Consider the following 21,508-nt stretch of genomic DNA (forward strand, 5'->3'; position numbering starts at 1 on the left):
ATTATATTTTTTCTCTTTCTACAGACGTTCCTTCTGCTCCAAGAGACTTAAAGGTCACAGACATCCAGAGAGACTCCATCGCTGTCACCTGGCAAGCTCCTGAATCCGATGGAGGTGTCCCGATCACAAAATACATCATCGAAAAACGCGACATAAACAGAAGTAGTTGGTCAAGCGCTGGGAAGGTGAAGCCAAGCGAACTCGCTTTCACTGTTGGGAAACTGATCGAGGGCAACGAGTACTTCATCCGTGTGATTGCTGAGAATGAGATCGGTCAGGGTGAGCCATGTGAACTCAAAGACCCCGTCAAGGCAAAGAGTCCATTTGACGTGCCCGGACCCCCATTAAATCTCCGTCCAGTTGAGATCTCGAAGACTTCTTGTTCCATGACCTGGAATGTGCCGGTCAGCGATGGCGGATCCAAGATCAAGGGATACATCATCGAACGCGCTCAAGGTTACGGAGGTCGCTGGGTGAAGGTCAATAGGTCGCCTGTTTCTGACCTGTCCTATGATGTCAAAGATCTGGTCGAGAACCAGGAGTATGAGTTCCGTGTGTCGGCTGAGAATGCGGAGGGCGTTGGTGCCCCATCTCAGTCCATTGGGCCGTTCAAAGCCAAGGATGCATTTGGTGAGTGGTTCATTTTTGGTTTATCATTTGTTTTCTTCAAGGTAGATCAAAAGCTATTTCTCTGGGGTTCTGTTGATATATTTCACCCCCTACACCCAAAGAAAGGTGTCCTATAAGGCTAATAACATGTTAGAAGTATCTGGCTGCTTTGGATGGTATATACAAATTTTGGCAGTTGGAGTCAATTTGTTAGTAGTCCTCGTATACATGGTAGAAATGACATCCTATTACAGATCCTCCTGGCCAACCTGGCAAGCCAACCATCCGTGACGTCACCGATGGCACTGCCCGACTCAACTGGACTGCTCCAAGGAGTGATGGAGGGGCACCAATCTCAAACTACATCATCGAGATGAAACGACCTCAGGAGTACAAGTGGCAGGAAGTGAACGTCGGTGTCAATGTGACGTCAACCGACTATGCCGTGCCTGGTCTAGCTGAGGAGGTGGAGTTTGTGTTCAGGGTTACAGCTGTCAATAAGGCTGGACCTGGCAAGCCATCGGAACCTTCTGATAAGACCAAATACAGTAAGTCTGTTAGTTTTAAAGGAAGACTTTAGGTAGGAGCTTTAAGTAACGTGTTTTTGGTAGGAGACAAGTGGGTGATAGGCATCGGCACTGCTACTATTCACACATGCAGAAGGAATACTTTTATCACTTCATCAAACAAGACCCAAATAGGGTAAATCGAACTTCACCTATTGTTCATTGACATGGGTTCTTTGGAAAAGTTCTTTTCTGCTACAATAATGCCTTCACATTTGCAGGCAAACCAATACTGATCATCAAACCCTTGACTGAGCAGACTGTGAAGAAACTGCCCGCAACTGTCACATTTGAATGCACCATCTCCAAAACCAAGCTCCTGGTAGACTGGTACAAGAACGACCAGAAACTGGCCAAGAGTAAGAAGTACAGGTTCGAGGAGGAGGGAAATGTGTATCGCCTTGTCATCCATGAGGTATCGGACGAGGATGATGCGGATTTCACCATCAGGGTGCAGGATACTGATGTCAAGTCTACGGCTGGACTGTTTGTTGAAGGTAGGGAAAATGTTACAGTAGTGTTGGTGAATCAGTTATGACTATGAGGCACTGAATTCCAAAACTATTGTATATACTTTGGTGGATTTATGAGAGATCTTACTCCATGCTATTCAGGCAGTGGTTCACAGTAGTATCTGTGACGAATGATGACACCTATAAAAAAGAGAAAGTGTTCACCCCTTGAAGTTCTCTCACCCACGCTGTAAGATATTTGATTGTTTCTTTTTCAGTTGCCCCTGAAATCCGTTTGGACAAATCCTTCAAGGACACAATCATCATGAAACAAAACACAACGAAAATAATTGAGATCCCATTCATCGCGAGCCCTATGCCTACGGTCACCTGGGACTTTAATGGCGGGAAGTTCTCGGACAGCAGACGCATTACAGAGCAGACGATTCGTGGTATGACCGCGTTGACGATCAGCCGTGCTGAGAGACAGGATGCCGGGGAGTACACGTTGACCATAAAAAACAAACTTGGCAAGACTCACATAACATTAAAGGTTCTTGTACTTGGTGAGTGAAAGATTTGTCTGTGAAGCTGGCCAATCTGAGCTTGGCCACTAGTCTTTAGCTCACCTCCGGGGAGCTTATACGATACCGTCATCCTATCTTATCCTAATTTGTCCTATCTTTTCCTAAAATTGTATATCTATATACTTTCTACGTTATCCTTGAATTTCAGTCAAATCCATCAACCAATATGGCCGCCAGGCGGCCATCTTGAAAATTAAACAAAGTCCTATTACTCCGAAACTAATGATCGGATTGCAACCAAACTTAATGTGATTATGTATCTATGTACTCTTATCAATATACCTAATTTTAGTACCAGTATCCAAAATATAGGAATAGTTTAAGTAGCAGAATAGTCGGTCTCAGCAGAGTTGAGTTTACGTCCTGATTATGTTTTTTTTTCTAGACAAGCCATCACCACCACAGCGCTTGGCAGTTGATGAAGTAACTCCAGAGTCAGTTCACCTGACATGGAAGGAACCAGAAGACAGCGGCGGCTGTGACATCACAGGTTACATCATCGAGAGACGCGACGCAAACCGCCAATCCTGGAACAAGGTTGCTACTACCAAGAAACTTGAACACGTTGTCACAAAACTTGTCGAGGGCAATTCTTATGTCTTCCGAGTTATGGCTGAGAATGAGGTTGGAGTGAGTTCACCCGTTGAAACAGCACCAGTCAAGGCCAAATATGGATTTGGTAAGGATTGGATTTCTAATGCTCTTCTAATCAAAGTATAGGCAGAAAATTTGTGTTAAGTCATGTCACATAGACCAAATGGTGATAATATTGTGGATCACGTCAACATTTCAAACAACTGGTCAATTGGTGTTAAATGTAAATAACAAAAAATTCATGGAAAATGCCAATGTTGGGTATACTTTTTGATGGTTTTGGTAATGATATATATAGAATAGAATAACAATCAATTTAATCAAAATGATTTTGTTTCTTATTATACAGAGAAACCAGGAGCCCCTGATGCGCCAAAGGTCTCGGATATCTTCCGTGATTCATGCTTGGTCACCTGGTCTCTCCCCAACTACGATGGTGGTGCCAAAATCACCGGCTACCACCTTGAACGCCGCTTGACCTCTGGCACCCGTTGGTCAAAGGTCAACAAACAGCCAATCACTGACCTGTTTTGCAAAGTCGGTGACCTCAAGGACCAGAGCGAATACGAGTTTAGGGTGAGCGCTGAGAACAAGGCCGGTGTGGGATCTCCTAGTCAACCATCGAGGACAATTGTTGCCAAGGACCCATGGGGTGAGTTTACTGTGTGTTTGTGAAATAATATTGCGCCACATTTGGTACCATTAGAACTTACTTTTTGACTCAGATTTGGTACCATTAGAACTTAGTAGTTGTGAGTGAGACTCCAAACTAACAATGTTATATTTCCTTCGCAGACAAACCTGGCAAGCCTGGCGTACCCGAGTTCTCTGACATCGCCGACTCCTCCCTGCGCCTGACATGGACCCCGCCAAAGAATGACGGAGGTACCCCGATCACAAACTACATCATCGAGTCCAAGTCTGTCGATGGCTTCAAGTGGCTTCAAGCTTATGATGACCAGATCACTGAAACGTCTCAGGTTATCCGCAAACTCAAGACCGATTCTGTCTGCCAGTTCCGTGTCAGTGCCGTCAATAAGGTCGGCCAGGGACCACCTGCTGAGAACACTGAGCCCATCAGGATCAAGGCACCACTGGGTAAGTAATATTTGATAAAATTAAGTTTTGAATTTTGTTAGATATTAGGCCTATTCTATTTTGATGAAATACTTGATATTGGGAAGTCTGTGATAAATCTCAACCAAAAAAACCTGGTCTAAGACTAACAGGCTGTTGTAGCACACTTTTTATCACTTGCTGAGCTTGGCAGATATAAAGTTTTGGTATCACAAATACTGATTTCAACCCTTTGTTCCAGTTGGAGACCCGCCAAGCATCACCCGTGATCTAGAAGACCTGGCTGTCATTGCTCCAGCAGAAGCAGTCCTGACCTGTGAAATTGCACCTGGCGATCCCAGGGCAGAGGTCAAATGGTTCTTGGAAGGCAAGCAGCTGATCGCTGGTGGCCGCCATGACATGGCCTATCAGAACAAGACGGCGAAACTCACCATTAAGTCGACCCGACCGGATGACGCAGGGAAATATAAATGCGTGGCATCGAATGTGATCGGACATGCGGATACGTTTGCTGATCTTGCTGTGAGAAGTAAGTACATTGCTTCAGTTTAAGTTTTGTTTTGTTTTAATGACACATCTGCTAAGAGCTGATGTCAGCTTTGCCTGAAAATTAAAGGTTCCTTGCAAGTTCCCCGGAGTTGTAAATGACTGACTTTATCCTTCATAGAGTAGAGCTTTTTGATGAAAACCTGGAATAAAAGACACCTACAGACAATTTCGTGAATGGGCTAAGGGTACCTTGTGCATGAAAGGAGGATTCCTCTGTGCCTCTTGTCTGAATACTAAGTCTGTCAAACTGGATCAAATTTTTGCAGCTCAAACAGGAGGCATATCTTTTGTGCCAGTGACCACAAACCCCCCCCCCCCCCTCCATAGATTCGGAAATGATAACTTCCTTTGTACATTTCAGTGGCCCCAACCCTCGAGTACAACGACAAACTCAAAGAACCACAGGCACTCAAAGCTGACAGTTTCCTATCCATCATCGTCAACGTCCAAGGCATACCGACGCCATCTATTGCCTGGTCTCTGAACGGCAAGCCACTAACGTCATCAAGCCATGCAAAGATTGATAACAAGCGTGGTACAACTACACTGACGATTCAGTCGTTGAAGAAGGAGGATGCTGGGAAATTGATGGTTACGGCAGAGAATGTTGTCGGTACCAAGAGCGCTACGTTTGATATCACAATCAGAGGTGAGTGACAAAATTGGATGTGTCAATATTACCTTTTAAAACCAAAGAGATCTATCATAAATTGTAAGCAAAAGAGCAGTTTAACCTCATCGTTGCCGCATGACGGAAAACTACCATTGATAAAAGATAACTATTTTTATGATTCCTCTTCAGATAAACCATCACCGCCCCAAAACTTGAAGGTGACAGAGATACAGCGTGATGCGGTCTCACTCACCTGGCAACCACCAGAGGACGCCGGTGGAGTTCCAATTACCCGATACATCGTCGAGCGACGTGATGCTAAACGCAACACGTACACGAGTGCTGGAGCAGTTGACGCCAACACACTTTGCCAAACGGCTCATAAGTTGGCCGAGGGGAATGATTACTACTTCCGTGTTTTGGCTGAGAATGAGTTGGGCACAAGTGAGCCATGTGAGCTTAAGGACCTAGTCAAACCAAAGAGTCCATTTAGTGAGTAGAATTGTCTGTCTCATTTCTGCAAAATCCCCATCACTACGTTCAAAAAGTTTTCATTTGCAAAGAGAAGCAAAGTCTTCTTCTGCGTTCAGACTATTTGAGATGATGCTAGCCAGTCGATCCGTCTCGATAACAAAGTCGGCTTTAAAGTAAATTCAGAATTCTTCTCCAGAGGTATTCATGACGATCACATTATTTTGTTGTCAAATAGAAATGTTACGGTAATTGTTCATTTCAGATGTTCCTGGATCTCCGGAGAGACTCCGTGCCACAGAGGCCAGCCGACACAAAATCGACATTTCATGGGAACCACCGGTAAAGGATGGTGGTACTCCTGTGACCGGCTACTACATCGAACGCTGCGGCGGCTACAGCACCCGTTGGGTCAAGGTCAACAGGTCGGCGATCCCAGATTTGTCGTTCTCAGTCACGGATGTAACGGAGAACCAGGAGTATGAGTTCCGTGTCTTGGCGGAGAATGCTGAAGGAATCGGAGAGCCATCGTCGGTTCTTGGACCAATCAGGGCCAAAGATGCATTTGGTGAGTTAATCTTTTTTAGCATTGATCGACTTAAAACCTGAAAATATGCAATTGAATACTTTTGAAGTGGTCAACCAATCTATCTACCTATATCATGTCGGTTTCTAAATTATTGACTTTCATGACTTTCCCAGTATGCAGTAAACTGGGTTTATGATGAATGAGTTCTTCTTTTGCCAGACCCACCAGGCGCACCAAGCAAACCTGTCGTCCAGACCATGTCGGAGAAGTCAGTCAATCTATCATGGTCACCTCCAAGCTTCGATGGTGGGGCCCCCATCACAAGCTACATCCTCGAAATGAAGAAACCATTGGAATTCAAGTGGAGCACCGTCAATTATGACTTCACGATTCCACGGCCGGAGCACCAGGTTACGGGACTCAAGGATGATATGGAATACGTGTTCAGGGTGACGGCCGAGAACAAGGCCGGGCCCGGTAAACATTCAGAGCAGTCGGATATCATCAAGTTTGGTAAGTAAAACATTTGGTGCAAATTCGTTGCATTTTTAACCGCAAAGTTTGAAGACTTCTTTCATGAATGCAATTGATGCATTTTTGAAACTTTCACGAAATGCGCTTAATTAATTACTTTCTAGAACAACCTGTGACAGTCATGACACCATTAGAAGACCAGCGCATCAAGAAGCTACCCGCAGTTGCGACCTTCGAGTGCGAGATCAGCCGCCCGAACCTCGAAGCCAAGTGGTACAAGAACGACGAACTCTTAGAGCAGGGAAGAAAGTATAAGATTGAAGTGCGGGGCGGCACGCACCGTCTGACCATCAAGGATGTGACGGAAGAAGATGATGCTGATTACTCGATCAGGGTGAGGGGTGTGGAGTCCAAGGCACAGCTACTTGTAGAAGGTAAGTGTGGAGTTTTGCCACCAGGGGGCAAAATGTGAAAACACAAAAACTGCTCTATCTCCTTAAGAAGAGACTGATTGAAGAGACTCGCTGATTCATAGTTGCTGGAGCCAAGAAAATGCAATGGGATGAACTTTTGCCTCATTGTGAGTTCTTTAGAATGGCAAGGTATCTGCAATGTGCAAAGAGGCCTAAGAACTGTTTAAACGATGATTTCATGTATTTCCTTATTTAGTGCCACCTGCATTCCACCTCGACAAAATCAAAGACAAGATTTACATGAAGACCAACACCTCCAAGGTCATCGAGGTACCATTCTCGGCCAGTCCGATGCCCAAGGTCACATGGTCTTTCAACGACGGCCTCTTCTCCGACGAGAGACGTATCAAGGTTGAGACGATCCGTGGTATGACCGCCCTGACTATCAGCCGTGCTGAGAGGAAGGATGCTGGAGATTATACCTTGAAACTCGAGAATAAGCTTGGCAAAATCTCGTTGAACATTCAAGTGATTGTGATGGGTATGTTCTGCATTATTTGCCGTTTTGTTCTTCTCAAAGGCCTGTTGGTCTTAAACATTGTTAGCCGTGTGATCGGTAGGGCCCCTGAGACTCCGGCTATGATTCAGCTTCCACTCGGAAATTTTAACAAATTTGGCAACAATGAGAAAAGCCTGGTCACAAATGTGTTTAACAGCTCTTTACTTCAAAACGTGTGTGAAGTACACTAGATATTGTGTTTCTGTGATTCTAAATCAAATGATAAAAGTCGATCAAGCATCTTGTTGTCGGGAGGAGTGATCGATTGAAATTTCTAATATTGAAATGCAAATTTTTACTTCTAGACAAACCATCCGCACCTCGCCGCTTCAACTATGGAGACGCAACCCCAGAATCTGTTCATCTAACCTGGGACGTCCCAGAGGACGATGGTGGCTGCAACATTACCGGCTACATCATCGAGAGACGCGAGGCCAATCGCTCCTCGTGGAACAAGGTCGGACAGACCAGCCAGCTGGAATATACCGTTGGGAAACTTGTCGAGGGTAGCCAGTATGTGTTCCGCGTCTCTGCGGAGAACGAGTGTGGTGTTGGACCATCTGTCGAGATCTCTGGACCTGTTACTGCCAAGTATGGCTTTGGTGAGTGGTGAACTTTAATCTTGTTGAAATTTGCATTCAGCACGACATTGTTAGAACTCTCTTTTGCCCTTTTGCTCTTTTGCCCTTTCTGTCCTTGCTGAGCTCACCTTAGGACACAGAATGACTGGAAATCTTACCGGTAGATGATTTCAAAATTACTGTAAACCATTAAGTTTTCTTGGGCATTTGATTTTCACAGATTTTGCAAATATCCTTTCGATTTTGTTAATGAAAATTTCAAGAAAATCTCCTCAATTTATGGAGGATGTTTCTGATCATTGACCAAACTTATAAATAAAGACCTTTTTCTGAATTTGTCAATTTCAGACAAACCCGGAGCTCCTGATGCGCCCAAGGTCAAGGACATCTTCAAGGAATCATGCACGGTCACCTGGAATAAACCCGTCTCAGACGGTGGCTCCCCCATCATCGGTTACATCGTCGAGCGACACCAGACAACTAGCACCCGCTGGATCAAGGTGAACCGGGAACCAATCAAGGATCTGTTTTATAACGACACAGAGCTGAAGGAGGACAATGATTACGAGTATCGTGTCACTGCCGTCAACAAGGCTGGTTTAGGTAATGCCAGTCCAGCTTCGTCAATGTTCAAGGCTAAGGACCCTTGGAGTAAGTTTTGATGTTAATGTTCTCTTTCAGTCTTATTCTGAGACTAAGGAACTCTAAGATAGATACAGCTTCAAATTGGGTTGTTTTCCCCCTGAATATGTTATGAGGATGTTGATACCATTACCATCCACAAATGAGGTGACTTCTTTTAAGTATGATTTTGAATTTCATTCAAAAGTTTAAAAATATCACTTTACTACTGCGTGTAGTTCTGAAAAAGTCTATGCAGTTGACTCTCATTGTTGTCAATTTCTTGTCTCCAGATGTCCCTGGCCGCACTGGCAAACCATCCTTCAGCGACATGACAAACTCGTCCGTGCGTCTATCCTGGGCACCCCCAGAGGACGACGGCGGCTCACCGATCACAAACTACAAAATCGAATACAAAATGGTGGACGGTTTCAAATGGAATCAGGCCTCCCTTGACTTCGTGACGGAGGAAACGTGCGTAATTTCCAAACTTACCAAGGATACGGAGTATGTGTTCCGTGTCTGTGCTGAGAATAAGGTCGGGGCCGGACCGTGGACTGAGAGTCAGGATGCTGTCAAGATAATGGAGCACTTAGGTAGGTTTTGTTTTCTCCCGACGTACAGTCGGTAGCTGTAATTTTGGTCCTTACCTTCTCCTTTCTAAGGATGTCAAGACTAAGGCTCAAAGCACCAAACAATTTTGATCTCTTGATCTTATTTATCACATGAAGCAATTATCATTTGTTTGAGGTGGTCATCGCAGGTCTCGGCAATCTGCAAGTCGATATCAAACTCAGTGATTATCGGTTTTATCCGCTTGTCTTAAAAAAAATCAAAACATCTTTTACAGTTGGTGACCCACCAGTGTTGACCAGCAAACTGAAGGACTTGACAGTCGTGTCTCCAGATGTTGCCACCTTTGAATGTAAACTTAAATCGGGAGAGCCCGCTGCTGAGATTAAGTGGTGAGTTTATGTCAAGCGTTGAATTACTTCCTGACTCCAAGACAAACAGCCTCAGGTTCAGACTAGTCCAGAGAATTCAGCACCTTCGAACATTGCATTTGGCTGGTCCATCACTGGTTAGCTTCCAAGTAAAAACAAAGACTAGTCCCCATTTATCCGCCTGGAAAGAGAGGCAATGTTGGTTTTGGTGTCCGTTTTCTGAGTTAAAATGATTTACTTCACCACGAAATTGAATTGAAAGAAACTACACTTATAAACTGCATTTTAAACTGATTGCCTTTTCGTGTGATTTTCAGGTTCAAGGACCATCGCCCCATCACAACGGGAGACAAGTACGAGTGCACTTACAAGAGTGGCACTGCCTGCCTCAAGGTGAAGGACACTACGCCCAAGGATACTGGCAAATACCACTGCTTTGCCTCCAACATCATCTCGAGTGTCGAGACCACAGCCCAGCTCACCGTTCAATGCAAACCAACCATCGACTTCGAAGCCAAACTGAAGGACACGCAGACAGTGAATGCTGCCACGATCGTCAGGCTACCCGTCACTGTCGAGGGTATCCCCAAGCCCAAGGTCACTTGGACCCATAACAATGAGTCTGTATATGCTGCCAAGAATGTCCAGATCGATGCAAAGAACATCTACCATACTGCCAGCATCAAGAATACGACTAAGCCAGATTCTGGTGTTTACAAAGTCACGGCTGAGAACGAAGCTGGTGCCACGTCTGCCGAGTTTGAAGTGGTTATCATTGGTGAGTTTTGATGTTAAATCTTTGTGTGTGTATTCTTTAATTTCCTTGATGTTCTTCTTCTGTGGTAGACTTACACGTGCAATTCTCTACATGAGTGTCAATGCCGGCGCTGGCTAATGATCTGACTGATCTGACTCTTGGTTCAGCAAATTTCACTCATTCTGTATTTCCTCCTTCAGATAAGCCGTCGGCTCCCCGCGACCTCAAAGTGACAGACGTCCAGCGCGACTCTATCACAGTCACCTGGCAAACCCCGGCAGATGATGGCGGCTCCAAGATCACAGGTTACACTGTCGAGCGCCGGGACGCCATGAAGACGTCGTGGACAAGTGCTGGCCGTGTCGATGCCAATACCTTGACCCTCAAGGTTGGCAAACTGATGGAGGGTAATGAGTACCTTGTGCGAGTGTTCGCCGAAAATAAGATTGGTGCTGGACCCATCGTTGAGACAGACAAGCCAACTAAGGCCAAGAGTCCATTTGGTGAGTTGTTTATTTGGTTGACTGGATAATAAATTGTGTCAGAGTTATATCTTACATACAAAAGGCCGCCAGAAACTTAGTCCATTGTCTACAGGGCTATATTCCATTTCACGAAAAAATGGCATTTCATTCAAAAAAGCCTAAAATGGCTGGGAAAGTTTGTCAGTATTTCGCTTCAAATGCCTTATGCTTGCTTGGTGATGCTCTCTCCGATTCTGGCAAAGTACTTTTAGATACTTGGACTTGGAAGACTTGTTCAGTGTTATTCCCTTTCTCATGATTTCAACTCTCATCTTTTCCAGATCCTCCTGGTCCACCGAAGAACCTGACGGCCAGCGACATCACCTCATCGCAGGTGCACCTCACCTGGCAGAAGCCCGAGTCCGATGGTGGCTCACGCATCACTGGCTACGTCCTCGAGCGCCGCCAAGCCTTCAGCACCCGCTGGGTCCGAGTCAACAAGGCGCCGGTGCAGGAGACAGAGTACACAGTCAAAGACCTTGCTGAGGGACAGGACTACGACTTCAGGGTGACTGCTGTAAACGTTGAGGGTCAGGGAAGTCCATCAGACACTGTTGGACCCATCAGAGCAAAGGATCCATTTGGTAAGCTGCATATTTCATCTACAATTTGAAGAAAAAAATATCTGATTGAAAATGATAATAGTATTAAGGCTTCAACATGCAATTTGTTTAACAAGCCTGCAATGTATTTTGGTCAAATTTGTCAGTCAGTTGCTTTTGATTAAATCTTTATTGCCCTACCTTTGTTTCTCAGGTAAACCTGGCACCCCTGGTAAACCAGTCGTCTCGAACCTAACAGCCACAAGTGCTGCCCTGACTTGGAAGCCTCCACTTGACGATGGGGGCAGCCCCATAACCAGCTACACCCTGGAGATGAAACGTCCCATCGACTTCAAATGGACGGTCGTCAATTTTGACTTCACCATCCCGCATCCGGAGTACAAGGTGACTGGATTGAAAGAGGAGACAGATTATATGTTCCGAGTGATTGCCGAGAACAAGGCCGGTGCAAGTAGAGCATCAGAGCCTTCGGACATCATCAGATATGGTGAGTGTACATCTCCTATTTTATAATTATTGTAGTTTAAGTCTGCCTTGGATTTACCCCTAATGTAGTTAAGTATTCCCTTAAATGATATGCTCATTATGTCCTACCTGCAAAGATGTCATCAAAATGTGTCCAATAGTTCAATCTTCTCTCCACTATGTTCCAGTTGAGCCTCTCGAAGTGATCCGACATCTCTCGGACAAGACCATCACGGAACTCCCCAACACCGTCATATTCGAGTGCGAACTCAACAAGGATAACCTCGTCGTCGACTGGTACAAGGACGACCACCCAGCCGAGGGCAAGAAATACAAGTCGGACTCTGTTGGCAACAAGTATCTTCTGACCATTACGGATGTTACAGAAGAGGACCATGCCCAGTTCAGCATACGATACAGGAATGTTGAGTACTCAACCGCTAATCTGAAAATAGAAGGTAAATTTCTTTCAACATATATTTGAAAAGAGTAATTGCTTGCAATTTTATATCCTGTTCTGGCATCGGATCTTCTTTCTTGAACGAAAGCACTCACGAAATTGGCTACTCCATAACATGTAGAACGTCATTACGCCTTTGTTGATTTCTTCGACTTTTGGCCAAATTTCATGAAAATTCCTTGAAAACAATGCATTTGTTCTGAAACTCAATTTTGATAGGGACTGAAAACAGCATTTGTTCCTTGCTATCCGCATAGCTAGTGCAAGAGACTGTTATTCAAAGTTTAAAAACACTACCCACTTTTTCAGTTCCACCAAAGTTGCTGATTGACAAGAACTTCAAGGATACCATCGTGATGAAGACAAACACGTCCACCATCATCGAAGTTCCGTTCCAGGCTTGCCCAATGCCCATCATCACCTGGACGTTCAACGACGGCAAGTTCTCTGACACACGACGCATCACGGAGGAGACGATACGTGGCATGACCGCATTGACGATCAGTCGCGCTGAAAGGAAAGACGCGGGTACCTATAAACTCGTCATCAGGAACGATCTCGGTACAGTCAAATTGATCGTTAGCGTAATCGTCAAGGACAAGCCGTCTGCTCCCACGCACCTGACGACGGCAGATATGGAGGCCGATTCGTTGGTCATCAACTGGGAAGAACCGGAAGATAACGGTGGATGCGACATCACCAATTATATCATTGAGAGGCGGGAACACAACCGACGCTCTTTCCAACCAATTGGAACTTCTAAGGATAGGAGTTATAAGGCAACGCGTTTGTCTGCTGGCCAGTCCTATGTTTTCCAAGTGATTGCTGAGAATGAGTGTGGACGTGGACCACCGGCTGAGACTGACACGATTAACTTGAAGAGTCCCTATGGTAAGAAGTACATGTGGGCCTAAATTTCTGCTCGTGACATTTAGTAAATAGTAAGGATTTTATTTAAAGATCTGTTATGTGCTATGTAATGTTTATCAGAAATAAATTCAAACAGTAACATGGCACACCATTTGAAAATCTATTCTAACCTGATAAAAATCTGTTTCAGAACTGCCTGGTTCACCGTCAGCTCCTCAAGTGATTGAGACCTTCAGCGACTCGGCCAAGCTCGCCTGGAAAGAGCCTGCCCACGACGGTGGCACCAGGATCGTCGGCTACCACATTGAGCGCTTGATGCGCCCAGGAGCACGCTGGCTCCAGATCACGAAAGAACCAGTCGATGCATTGACGGCGAAGGTGTCTGACCTGATCGATGGAAATGAATACGAGTTCCGTGTTGCAGCCCAGAGCAAGGTCGGCATTGGGAAACCTGGACCACCATCCAGGCCGATCATCGCTAAGGACCCATGGGGTGAGTTCTCAGGTGTACATTGATCCTTTTAAGATTGTGATTATGCATTTTTAAGCACAATGCTGTGTCAATGAAATTAACTGATCATGTTGATCTCCAATATAAGAACGTTTCCTTTCAATGACGACATGTTTTACCCACATTTTCCAGAGAAACCCGGCCGTCCAACCAAACCTTTCATCAGCGCCGTAACCAAGAGGTCTGCCACACTCTCGTGGTCAGCACCAGAGCGTGACGGAGGCAACCCTGTCTTCAACTATGTCATCGAATACCGCCTCAAGGGAGGCTACAAGTGGGTCAAGGACAATTCAAACGTACCTGACACGTCCTTCAAGGTCACGGACCTCCGAGAGGATTCAGAGTACGAATTCCGGGTCAGCGCCGAGAACAAAGCAGGTGTTGGTCAGCCGTCTGATGAGACAGATATGATAAAGATTGCCGAGCCCCTGATTGGTGATCCGCCAGTCTTGGGCACGCCGCTTCAGGATCTCAGTGTCATTGCGCCAGAAGAAGCCATCTTGGATTGTGATATCAAGGCTGGTGAACCGGCTGCTGAAATCAGATGGTACGTAATCAAATTGTAGTTTGAGGGAGTTTATTGCAAAAAGGTGGCAGTATAAGTTAGCAGTCAACATAATATGTAACCTTTGTGGACGATATTGACATGGGCTGGAAACGTATTGAATTGGACCCCTAACTACTTCCGCCTACTGGTAACCCACCACTGTCAGGCAGATAAATTCATTTTCACAACATACGAAACAATTTCTTGTTGTATTTTCAGGTACAAAGATGGTCGCCAGATCAGCGGCGACAAACGTTACAAGATGAAATACGACGGCTCGGTAGCTGAGCTGAAAATCAAGGATCCGGTGCCGCATGATACTGGCATCTACAAATGTGAGGCAGCCAACAAGATTGGACGCGTTGAGTCACATGCTCAGCTCTCTGTCAATGGTAAGTTTTGGAGAAATAAATAAACTTTAGACCAATAAAATACCCGATCTTGTAACTTATTTTACTTACAGCAAGTGGCAGTTTTGTCTCGTTGACGTTGTCAAGCTCGCAATCTGAAAATCCAAAATGTTTTTTGTCAAATCTTCAACTGAATGAAATTTTCTCATTACAGTAAAACCAACCATCGAATACGACTCCAAGTACAAACAACCAATCTCGCTGAAGGGCAACACTACTTTGACCATTCCTATCAGATTTGAAGGCCTACCACGCCCAACTGTCACATGGTCCCTGAACGGCGTCAAGATCGCAAAGTCTGTCAAGACGACCATTGAAGTCGCAGACACTGGTTTCTCGACGCTGACGGTCAGGAGGGTGACCAAGCTAGAAGACCAAGGCAAATATACCGTCTCAGTGAAGAACTCCGTTGGGGAGGCCACAGCTGATTTCGTTGTGAACATCACTGGTGAGTTTGACATTTCCTCAGGCAAATAATTTTGTCGTCTTAACGTCATATCAATAAACTTCAATTCTTTGGCTAGAGCTTTCTATGTAATGATATCTATTGGCCATCTGTATGCTGTATCTATCTGCATCTATAAATCATTTGGATGGCAATATCGTTACCTGTGGGTTACTAGAGCTTGATTTCCACCACAGCATGAATGAACCATTGGCCATTGCAGTAAACGGTCATTGCAGTTTTCATAGGCGTTAGATCAATGTAAGTTGACCACAAAGCCGTGATGGTTTCCTGTGTTACTGAATCAGACCATTACGAAGGCAAGTTCAAAGAACCATATCATAATTGTATTAAGGATTTTTTGCCACCTTCATGACAAAAATTGCAATTATCGGGATCAAATTCCTCTTACAGATGTGCCACAACCACCCAAGGAAGTCAAAGTGGATGACGTACAGAGAGAATCTGTTACACTGTCCTGGTCAGCCCCACCAGATGATGGTGGCTCCAAACTCAAGGGCTACATCGTGGAGAGACGCGAGGCAAGCCGCACAATGTGGACAACATGCGCCCAGGTCGGTGCCAGTACTCTCAATGCGGAGGTCACCAAACTGACAGAAGGAAAGGAGTACAACTTCAGAGTTTGTGCCGAGAATGCTATTGGTGTCAGTGAGCCGGCTGAACTGAAGGAGGGTGTCGTGGTCAAGAGTCCATTTGGTGAGTAAACGATATTCCTTCAAGACATTTTGGGAGGAATACCCTTATCTAATGGGATGGAATGTCCTGGTTTTATTTGGGGGGAGGGTCTTCGTACATCATTTAGTCTAGCAAGTAAGATCGCATTGTCTTTCAGTCTCTTTATCAACTTGCTGCATGTCGAAGTGTCAAGTTGGTTGCAGTGTAAGAATTGGACTCCCCCCATGAACAAGAAGTGTCTTATCACCTTGCCGCATGTCGAAGTGTCGTGTTGGTTCCAGTGAAGGAATTGAACATCCCCACGAGTTACAGACTGGATGGGTTCCAAACTGTCATGATAATGATGTTATATTTCACCCTGACGAGTTTGAGAAAATACCAAATCAATATTTTTGTAACGAATTCTCTTTCTGATTACCAGATGTTCCAAGCCCACCAACAAGGCTGCGCCTGACAGAAGTCACTGCCAACAACATTGCCATAGCCTGGGAAGAACCAGAAACAAATGGTGGTGCCCCCATCAAGGGTTACATCATTGAACGTTGTCAAGGTTACAGTACGCGCTTCGTCAAGGTCAACCGCCAGCTCGTCAAGGAGATGTCTTACAAGATGGACGACGTGCGTGAGGGCGAGGAGTATGAGATCCGTGTGTCTGCCGAGAATGCGGAGGGCGTCAGTAAGCCATCGAACTCGTGCGGACCAGTCAGAGCCAAGGATCCATTCGGTAGGTGGTCACTATTCAGTTCTGTCTTGCCAACCATAGTGACCTCTGTAAATATTTGGTGAAATTTTTGGCAATTTAGTCTCTGAACTCGGAAACAGATATCGCCTTCTGTCCACAAAGAGTTGGGGGCAAAAAACCATGCCAGAATAATTGAACCATTCGCATACCTACATGTGTTTCTGTTATTATCAAATGTTATTCTTCTTTCCTCCTGCAGACAAACCTGGAGCCCCAGGTTGCCCAACTGTCCAGACCATCTCAGGCAGCCAAGCCAAGCTAAGATGGCAGCCACCGCGTGACGACGGAGGCAGCCCTATCACCAGCTATATCATCGAGATGAAGACGACCCATGACTACAAATGGAAGGTCGTGAACTACGACAAGAACGTCACCTCAACTGATTACATTGTCACTGGCCTCCACGATAATAACGATTACGTCTTCCGGGTCAGTGCAGAGAATAAGGCCGGCGTCGGTCGCCCATCGGAGGTTTCTGATGTTAACAAATTTGGTAAGAATGTTGTAAAATGATCAAATTTCTGTTACAAGTTTTGGCTAACCTATTACATGGTTGGATATCTCAGCAGAAAACAATTGCCTAATTTGCTAGGTTTGCTATTGACCTACCATTGCAATCCCTTTAACAATCAGAACAGCAAGATTTAACGTCAAGTCATTTTCCATTCACAGAAGAACCATTGGAGTTTGTTCGCAACCTAGAGGACAAGCGCATCAGCGAACTCCCCTGCTCCGTAACCTTTGATTGCGAGCTCAGCAAGAGCAACGTCATTGTCGAGTGGATGAGAAACAACAAAGTCCTGCACCCAGATGACCGCTACAAGTTCATCTCAGACGGCCGCGTGCATAGGCTGATCATCAAGGAGGTGACCGATGAGGATAATGCTGAGTTTACGGTGGTGGCGAGGGACAAGAGCTCGACTGCCCAACTCAGAATTGAAGGTAAGTTTGAATACAAACTTCAGCCTTCAGTTTAAAAAGTATTTTTAGCAGAAGTCTTTTCAAAATCTTAAGGACATCAGAAAATTGATGACAAAAATAGTTACTAACCTGATGAAGTGATTTGGATCTTGTTGCAGTTGCTTAAAGTTACCATTCCTCCATTTCAGCCCCACCAAAGATCCTAGTGGACAAACACTTCAAGGATGCTATTACCATGAAGTCCAACACGTCCACAATCATCGAGGTGCCCTTCTGCGGCTGCCCAATGCCCAAGGTCAAATGGACATTCGACGATAAACCGATCAGTGACAACCGGCATATTTCTGCGGAGACAATCAGAGGCATGACTGCTTTGACCTTGAATAGGGTCAACCGTAGCGATGCGGGCGTTTATAAAGTCTCCATCGAGAATGACTTTGGTGCTGTGAGGTTGAAGGTCAAAGTCAATGTGCTAGGTGAGTGAGGTGATTTTTTCATCTGAGAAATTTCTTGTCCCAATTCAGATGGTAAATCTTGACAAAGATAGGAAGGACTCTGCCTTGTTTTTTTGACAAATAAGATTTGATCATTAATCATAATCTCTGTTGCAGACAAACCAGCCCCACCCCAGAACCTGAAGGTCACTGACATAAAGCCCACAGCTGCGACCTTGACCTGGGAACAGCCGGAAGACGAGGGAGGCTGTGCTATTCTCAACTACATCGTGGAGAAACGTGAATCGAACCGCCGAACTTACACGGCAGTCGGCAAGTGCAAAGAAACCAAGATGGAAGTAACGCAGCTCGTCAAGGGTACCAACTACATCTTCCAGGTGTTTGCTGAGAATGAGTGCGGCGTGAGTCCACCCGCAGAGTTGGCAGGACCGGTCACAGCTAAGCATCCATTCTGTAAGTCTCTACGAGAACTTATTTTTTGTTGGTATATTTCTGGAACTGTACTCTTTCCACAAGAGGACACTCAAAACCGAAATTATCTGCTCTTCAATGCCTTACATGTATATCAGGGTAGGCAAATATTCAACATTTGCAGTTTGTGTTACCTGGACTAAAAGTCTCTAAATGAGTCGCTGGGCATCTCCAGGAGTCGCTAGGCCTATATGGTACCATACTAGAGACTATATAAACTAAGTTACAGCCCTGTAGTGAACTTCTAAGATGAATTACATAAATTTTGTCATGGTTTTTAGCTCCCCCTGGTGCCCCATCTGCTCCAACGATCTCCGACATCTATCGCGACAACTGTGTCGTCTCCTGGAAGCGGCCAGCCAGTGATGGCGGCTCGCCAATCACCGGCTACAACATCGAGCGTCGCATGACGTCAAGCCCACGCTGGGTAAAACTCAACCGTGAATACCTGACCGAGTGCTACCTCAAGGTGGAGGACCTAATTGAGGGTAGCAGTTACGAGTTCCGCATCGTTGCGGAGAATCTTGCTGGACCTGGAACACCCAGTCAACCTTCTCCAACAGTCACTGCAAAGGATCCATGGGGTAAGTAATTGCTTAACTTGTTGTTATGATTTGTCAAACTTGAAGCAAGAGGGGGATGGTTCTTGTTCATGAAGAAGTGGATGATATAAGATAATATATGATCTGTTTCTTCCAGATGTGCCTGGCCGCCCCAGCCGCCCAGAAGTGGGAGACATGACACGCAGATCTGCCGTCCTCTCCTGGAGAGCCCCAGACCGGGACGGAGGCAGTCCTGTCACCAACTACATCATCGAAATGAGACAGCCCGGCCAGTTTAGATGGCAGCCAGCGACAGATGAGCGTATCACCTCAACGGAGGCAAGGATCTCTGGTCTGTCTGAGGGACATGAGTACGAGTTCCGGGTTGCTGCCGAGAATCGTGCTGGCGTTAGTTCATTCACCGAGTCTGAGAAGGTAGTGAAGGTCCAGGAACCAATTGGTAAGTTAATAAAGATTCTTCAAAATAGGATGAGATACATGAAATACTGATCGATACTTAAAAAAAGAAAAGGACACAATATTTTGTGTGACTTAAGTGCTAAATAACGCACTAACACTAAACAAAAACTGTTTGTTATGAATCTTAATTCTGATTTCTTGTTTCTCATAATAGTTGGTGATGCCCCGAAACTGATTGAGCCACTCATAAATGTCCTTGTTGCCTCACCAAATGATGCCATCTTTGACTGCGACATGGAACTTGGTTCCCCGGCCCCCGAAATCAGGTGGTTCAAGGACAGTCACGAGATCCGTGAGAGCAAGAAGTATAAGATGCTGCAGGACAAGAAGTTGCTGGAGTTGAAGGTCGTTAAGGCCGACCTTGAGGATGAAGGGACATACTCGTGTGAGGTCAAGAATGCCCTCGGCAAGGTCAAGACATCAGCCAAGCTCACTGTCCAGAGTAAGTTATGGCTTCATTACTTGTGAAGTGTGCTTTAAAAGGTCTCACTTCTGTGTGGTTGTTAAAGTTGTCTTGTGTATCACTTCGAGTTATAGAGGTCTGTTTTACGATGCTGTACTGGGCCACTGAATTCTTTTTGCACAGTTTTAATCTTGGCTGATTGGAGTCCACATTAGGAAACACCTTTACCCTCTAATCGTAGTTTGCCCTGGCGCAGGCATTCAAGAACAGTCTTGGTGTTACATATGAACAGTTGTCACAAATAGACCAGGAATACCTGCTTTCTCCACAAATTCAAGCTGGGGCCCATTTGTATGGTTACACACTGAGTAGTGTAGTATCTTAGAAATTTCAAAACCATTTCTCTGCTTGCAGCTGCACCCAGAATTGAATACGACAAGCGTCTAGAGGAGATCCAGACCCTCAAAACAGGTGGCACCCTAGTCGTCAAGATCTTGAAATACGGCGTACCGGCTCCGACTATCAGCTGGTTCCAGGATGACAAACCACTCAAGACATGCAAGGAGGTTACAATCGATACCACAGGGAACACGTCCATATTGACTGTCAGAGGCGTGGTGAGGGAAGACGCTGGAAAATACAAGGTTGCACTGGAGAATGTTGTTGGAGAAGCAAGTGCCGATTTTGCTTTTGTTGTCCAAGGTAAGGACTGATTAAAGTTGATTGTAGACATAGAATGAATGAGAATTTGACATTCAGTGAAGTTTAATTTAACTATGTGTTAAATCTTCAAATCTTTTAGCAAGATACCTGCATTGCTTCTCTCTAACACACCATAGAGGATAAATGGAACTAAGTCTAAAATATGTAGCCTGGAGGGGGCTTGGCTAGGACAAGCAATACCCCTTGACCTTAGGTCCCAGCAGGAGTTGACCAACACAGGCTATAGACTTACAGTCTCTTGTTATGGTTAACATCAACAAATTAACAAATTAACGAAATTTGTTGTGTACTATTTCAGACAAACCTTCAGCTCCAAGAAACGTTGAGGTCACCGACATCAAACGTGATGCAGCCATGTTGAAATGGCTGCCGTCCGTCGACGATGGTGACTCCAAGATCACTGGCTACGTCATCGAGAAGTGTGACGCAAAGAGGCAGACGTGGACCACAGCAGCTCGCGTGGACCCTGAGACAACAGAATGTCTCCTGACTAGGTTGTATGAAGGAAATGACTACAGACTCCGTGTGTCGGCCGAGAATCGTGTTGGTGCCAGTGAGCCTGCTGAGGTGAAGGAGAGTGTTACTCCAAAGAGTCCTTACAGTAAGTCCTTCTCCCTCAAATATTTGTTTTATGCAAAAGTCTATGTAACACAGTATCACAGGACTATCAGGGGGCATTTGGACATGCGTGATAGTAATGGAAAACCAGAAGCAACCCAACTAAGATCAAACCTATTTCATGTCGATGGCAGGAGTGAATCTCTTAAGATAATCTGCTGCACTTCCAGTCAGCTCTGAAATGAGAGCTGTGATCAACTATCACCTCAGAGATTTCTTTCATTCAGGGAGCCCAAAACTAAGCAGAATTTGAGAAAAAATAATTT

General features: G+C 45.3%; 1 protein-coding gene across 1 annotated transcript in view; it reads left to right on the top strand.

Annotated features, from left to right (window-relative positions):
* Positions 1-21,508, top strand: part of LOC135499476 (titin-like) — a 119,945-nt gene that overhangs the window by 585 nt on the left and 97,852 nt on the right. The window contains exons 2-40 of the mRNA XM_064790236.1: positions 25-630; positions 864-1,157; positions 1,397-1,672; positions 1,906-2,193; positions 2,600-2,893; positions 3,158-3,460; positions 3,604-3,906; positions 4,127-4,414; positions 4,796-5,083; positions 5,237-5,539; positions 5,784-6,086; positions 6,267-6,560; positions 6,686-6,955; positions 7,191-7,475; positions 7,799-8,095; positions 8,423-8,725; positions 8,989-9,291; positions 9,546-9,660; positions 9,957-10,417; positions 10,597-10,899; positions 11,202-11,504; positions 11,677-11,970; positions 12,137-12,406; positions 12,718-13,299; positions 13,469-13,771; positions 13,922-14,336; positions 14,556-14,728; positions 14,901-15,194; positions 15,606-15,908; positions 16,309-16,611; positions 16,829-17,122; positions 17,302-17,571; positions 17,739-18,026; positions 18,162-18,458; positions 18,758-19,060; positions 19,176-19,478; positions 19,653-19,940; positions 20,316-20,603; positions 20,923-21,225. Coding sequence (XP_064646306.1) covers positions 25-630; positions 864-1,157; positions 1,397-1,672; positions 1,906-2,193; positions 2,600-2,893; positions 3,158-3,460; positions 3,604-3,906; positions 4,127-4,414; positions 4,796-5,083; positions 5,237-5,539; positions 5,784-6,086; positions 6,267-6,560; positions 6,686-6,955; positions 7,191-7,475; positions 7,799-8,095; positions 8,423-8,725; positions 8,989-9,291; positions 9,546-9,660; positions 9,957-10,417; positions 10,597-10,899; positions 11,202-11,504; positions 11,677-11,970; positions 12,137-12,406; positions 12,718-13,299; positions 13,469-13,771; positions 13,922-14,336; positions 14,556-14,728; positions 14,901-15,194; positions 15,606-15,908; positions 16,309-16,611; positions 16,829-17,122; positions 17,302-17,571; positions 17,739-18,026; positions 18,162-18,458; positions 18,758-19,060; positions 19,176-19,478; positions 19,653-19,940; positions 20,316-20,603; positions 20,923-21,225 — 12,051 coding nt within the window. The remainder of the gene's footprint in view (positions 1-24; positions 631-863; positions 1,158-1,396; positions 1,673-1,905; positions 2,194-2,599; positions 2,894-3,157; positions 3,461-3,603; positions 3,907-4,126; positions 4,415-4,795; positions 5,084-5,236; positions 5,540-5,783; positions 6,087-6,266; positions 6,561-6,685; positions 6,956-7,190; positions 7,476-7,798; positions 8,096-8,422; positions 8,726-8,988; positions 9,292-9,545; positions 9,661-9,956; positions 10,418-10,596; positions 10,900-11,201; positions 11,505-11,676; positions 11,971-12,136; positions 12,407-12,717; positions 13,300-13,468; positions 13,772-13,921; positions 14,337-14,555; positions 14,729-14,900; positions 15,195-15,605; positions 15,909-16,308; positions 16,612-16,828; positions 17,123-17,301; positions 17,572-17,738; positions 18,027-18,161; positions 18,459-18,757; positions 19,061-19,175; positions 19,479-19,652; positions 19,941-20,315; positions 20,604-20,922; positions 21,226-21,508) is intronic.

Source organism: Lineus longissimus, chromosome 15, assembly GCF_910592395.1.
Source record: "Lineus longissimus chromosome 15, tnLinLong1.2, whole genome shotgun sequence".
NCBI classification, from domain to species: Eukaryota; Metazoa; Nemertea; class Pilidiophora; order Heteronemertea; family Lineidae; genus Lineus; species Lineus longissimus.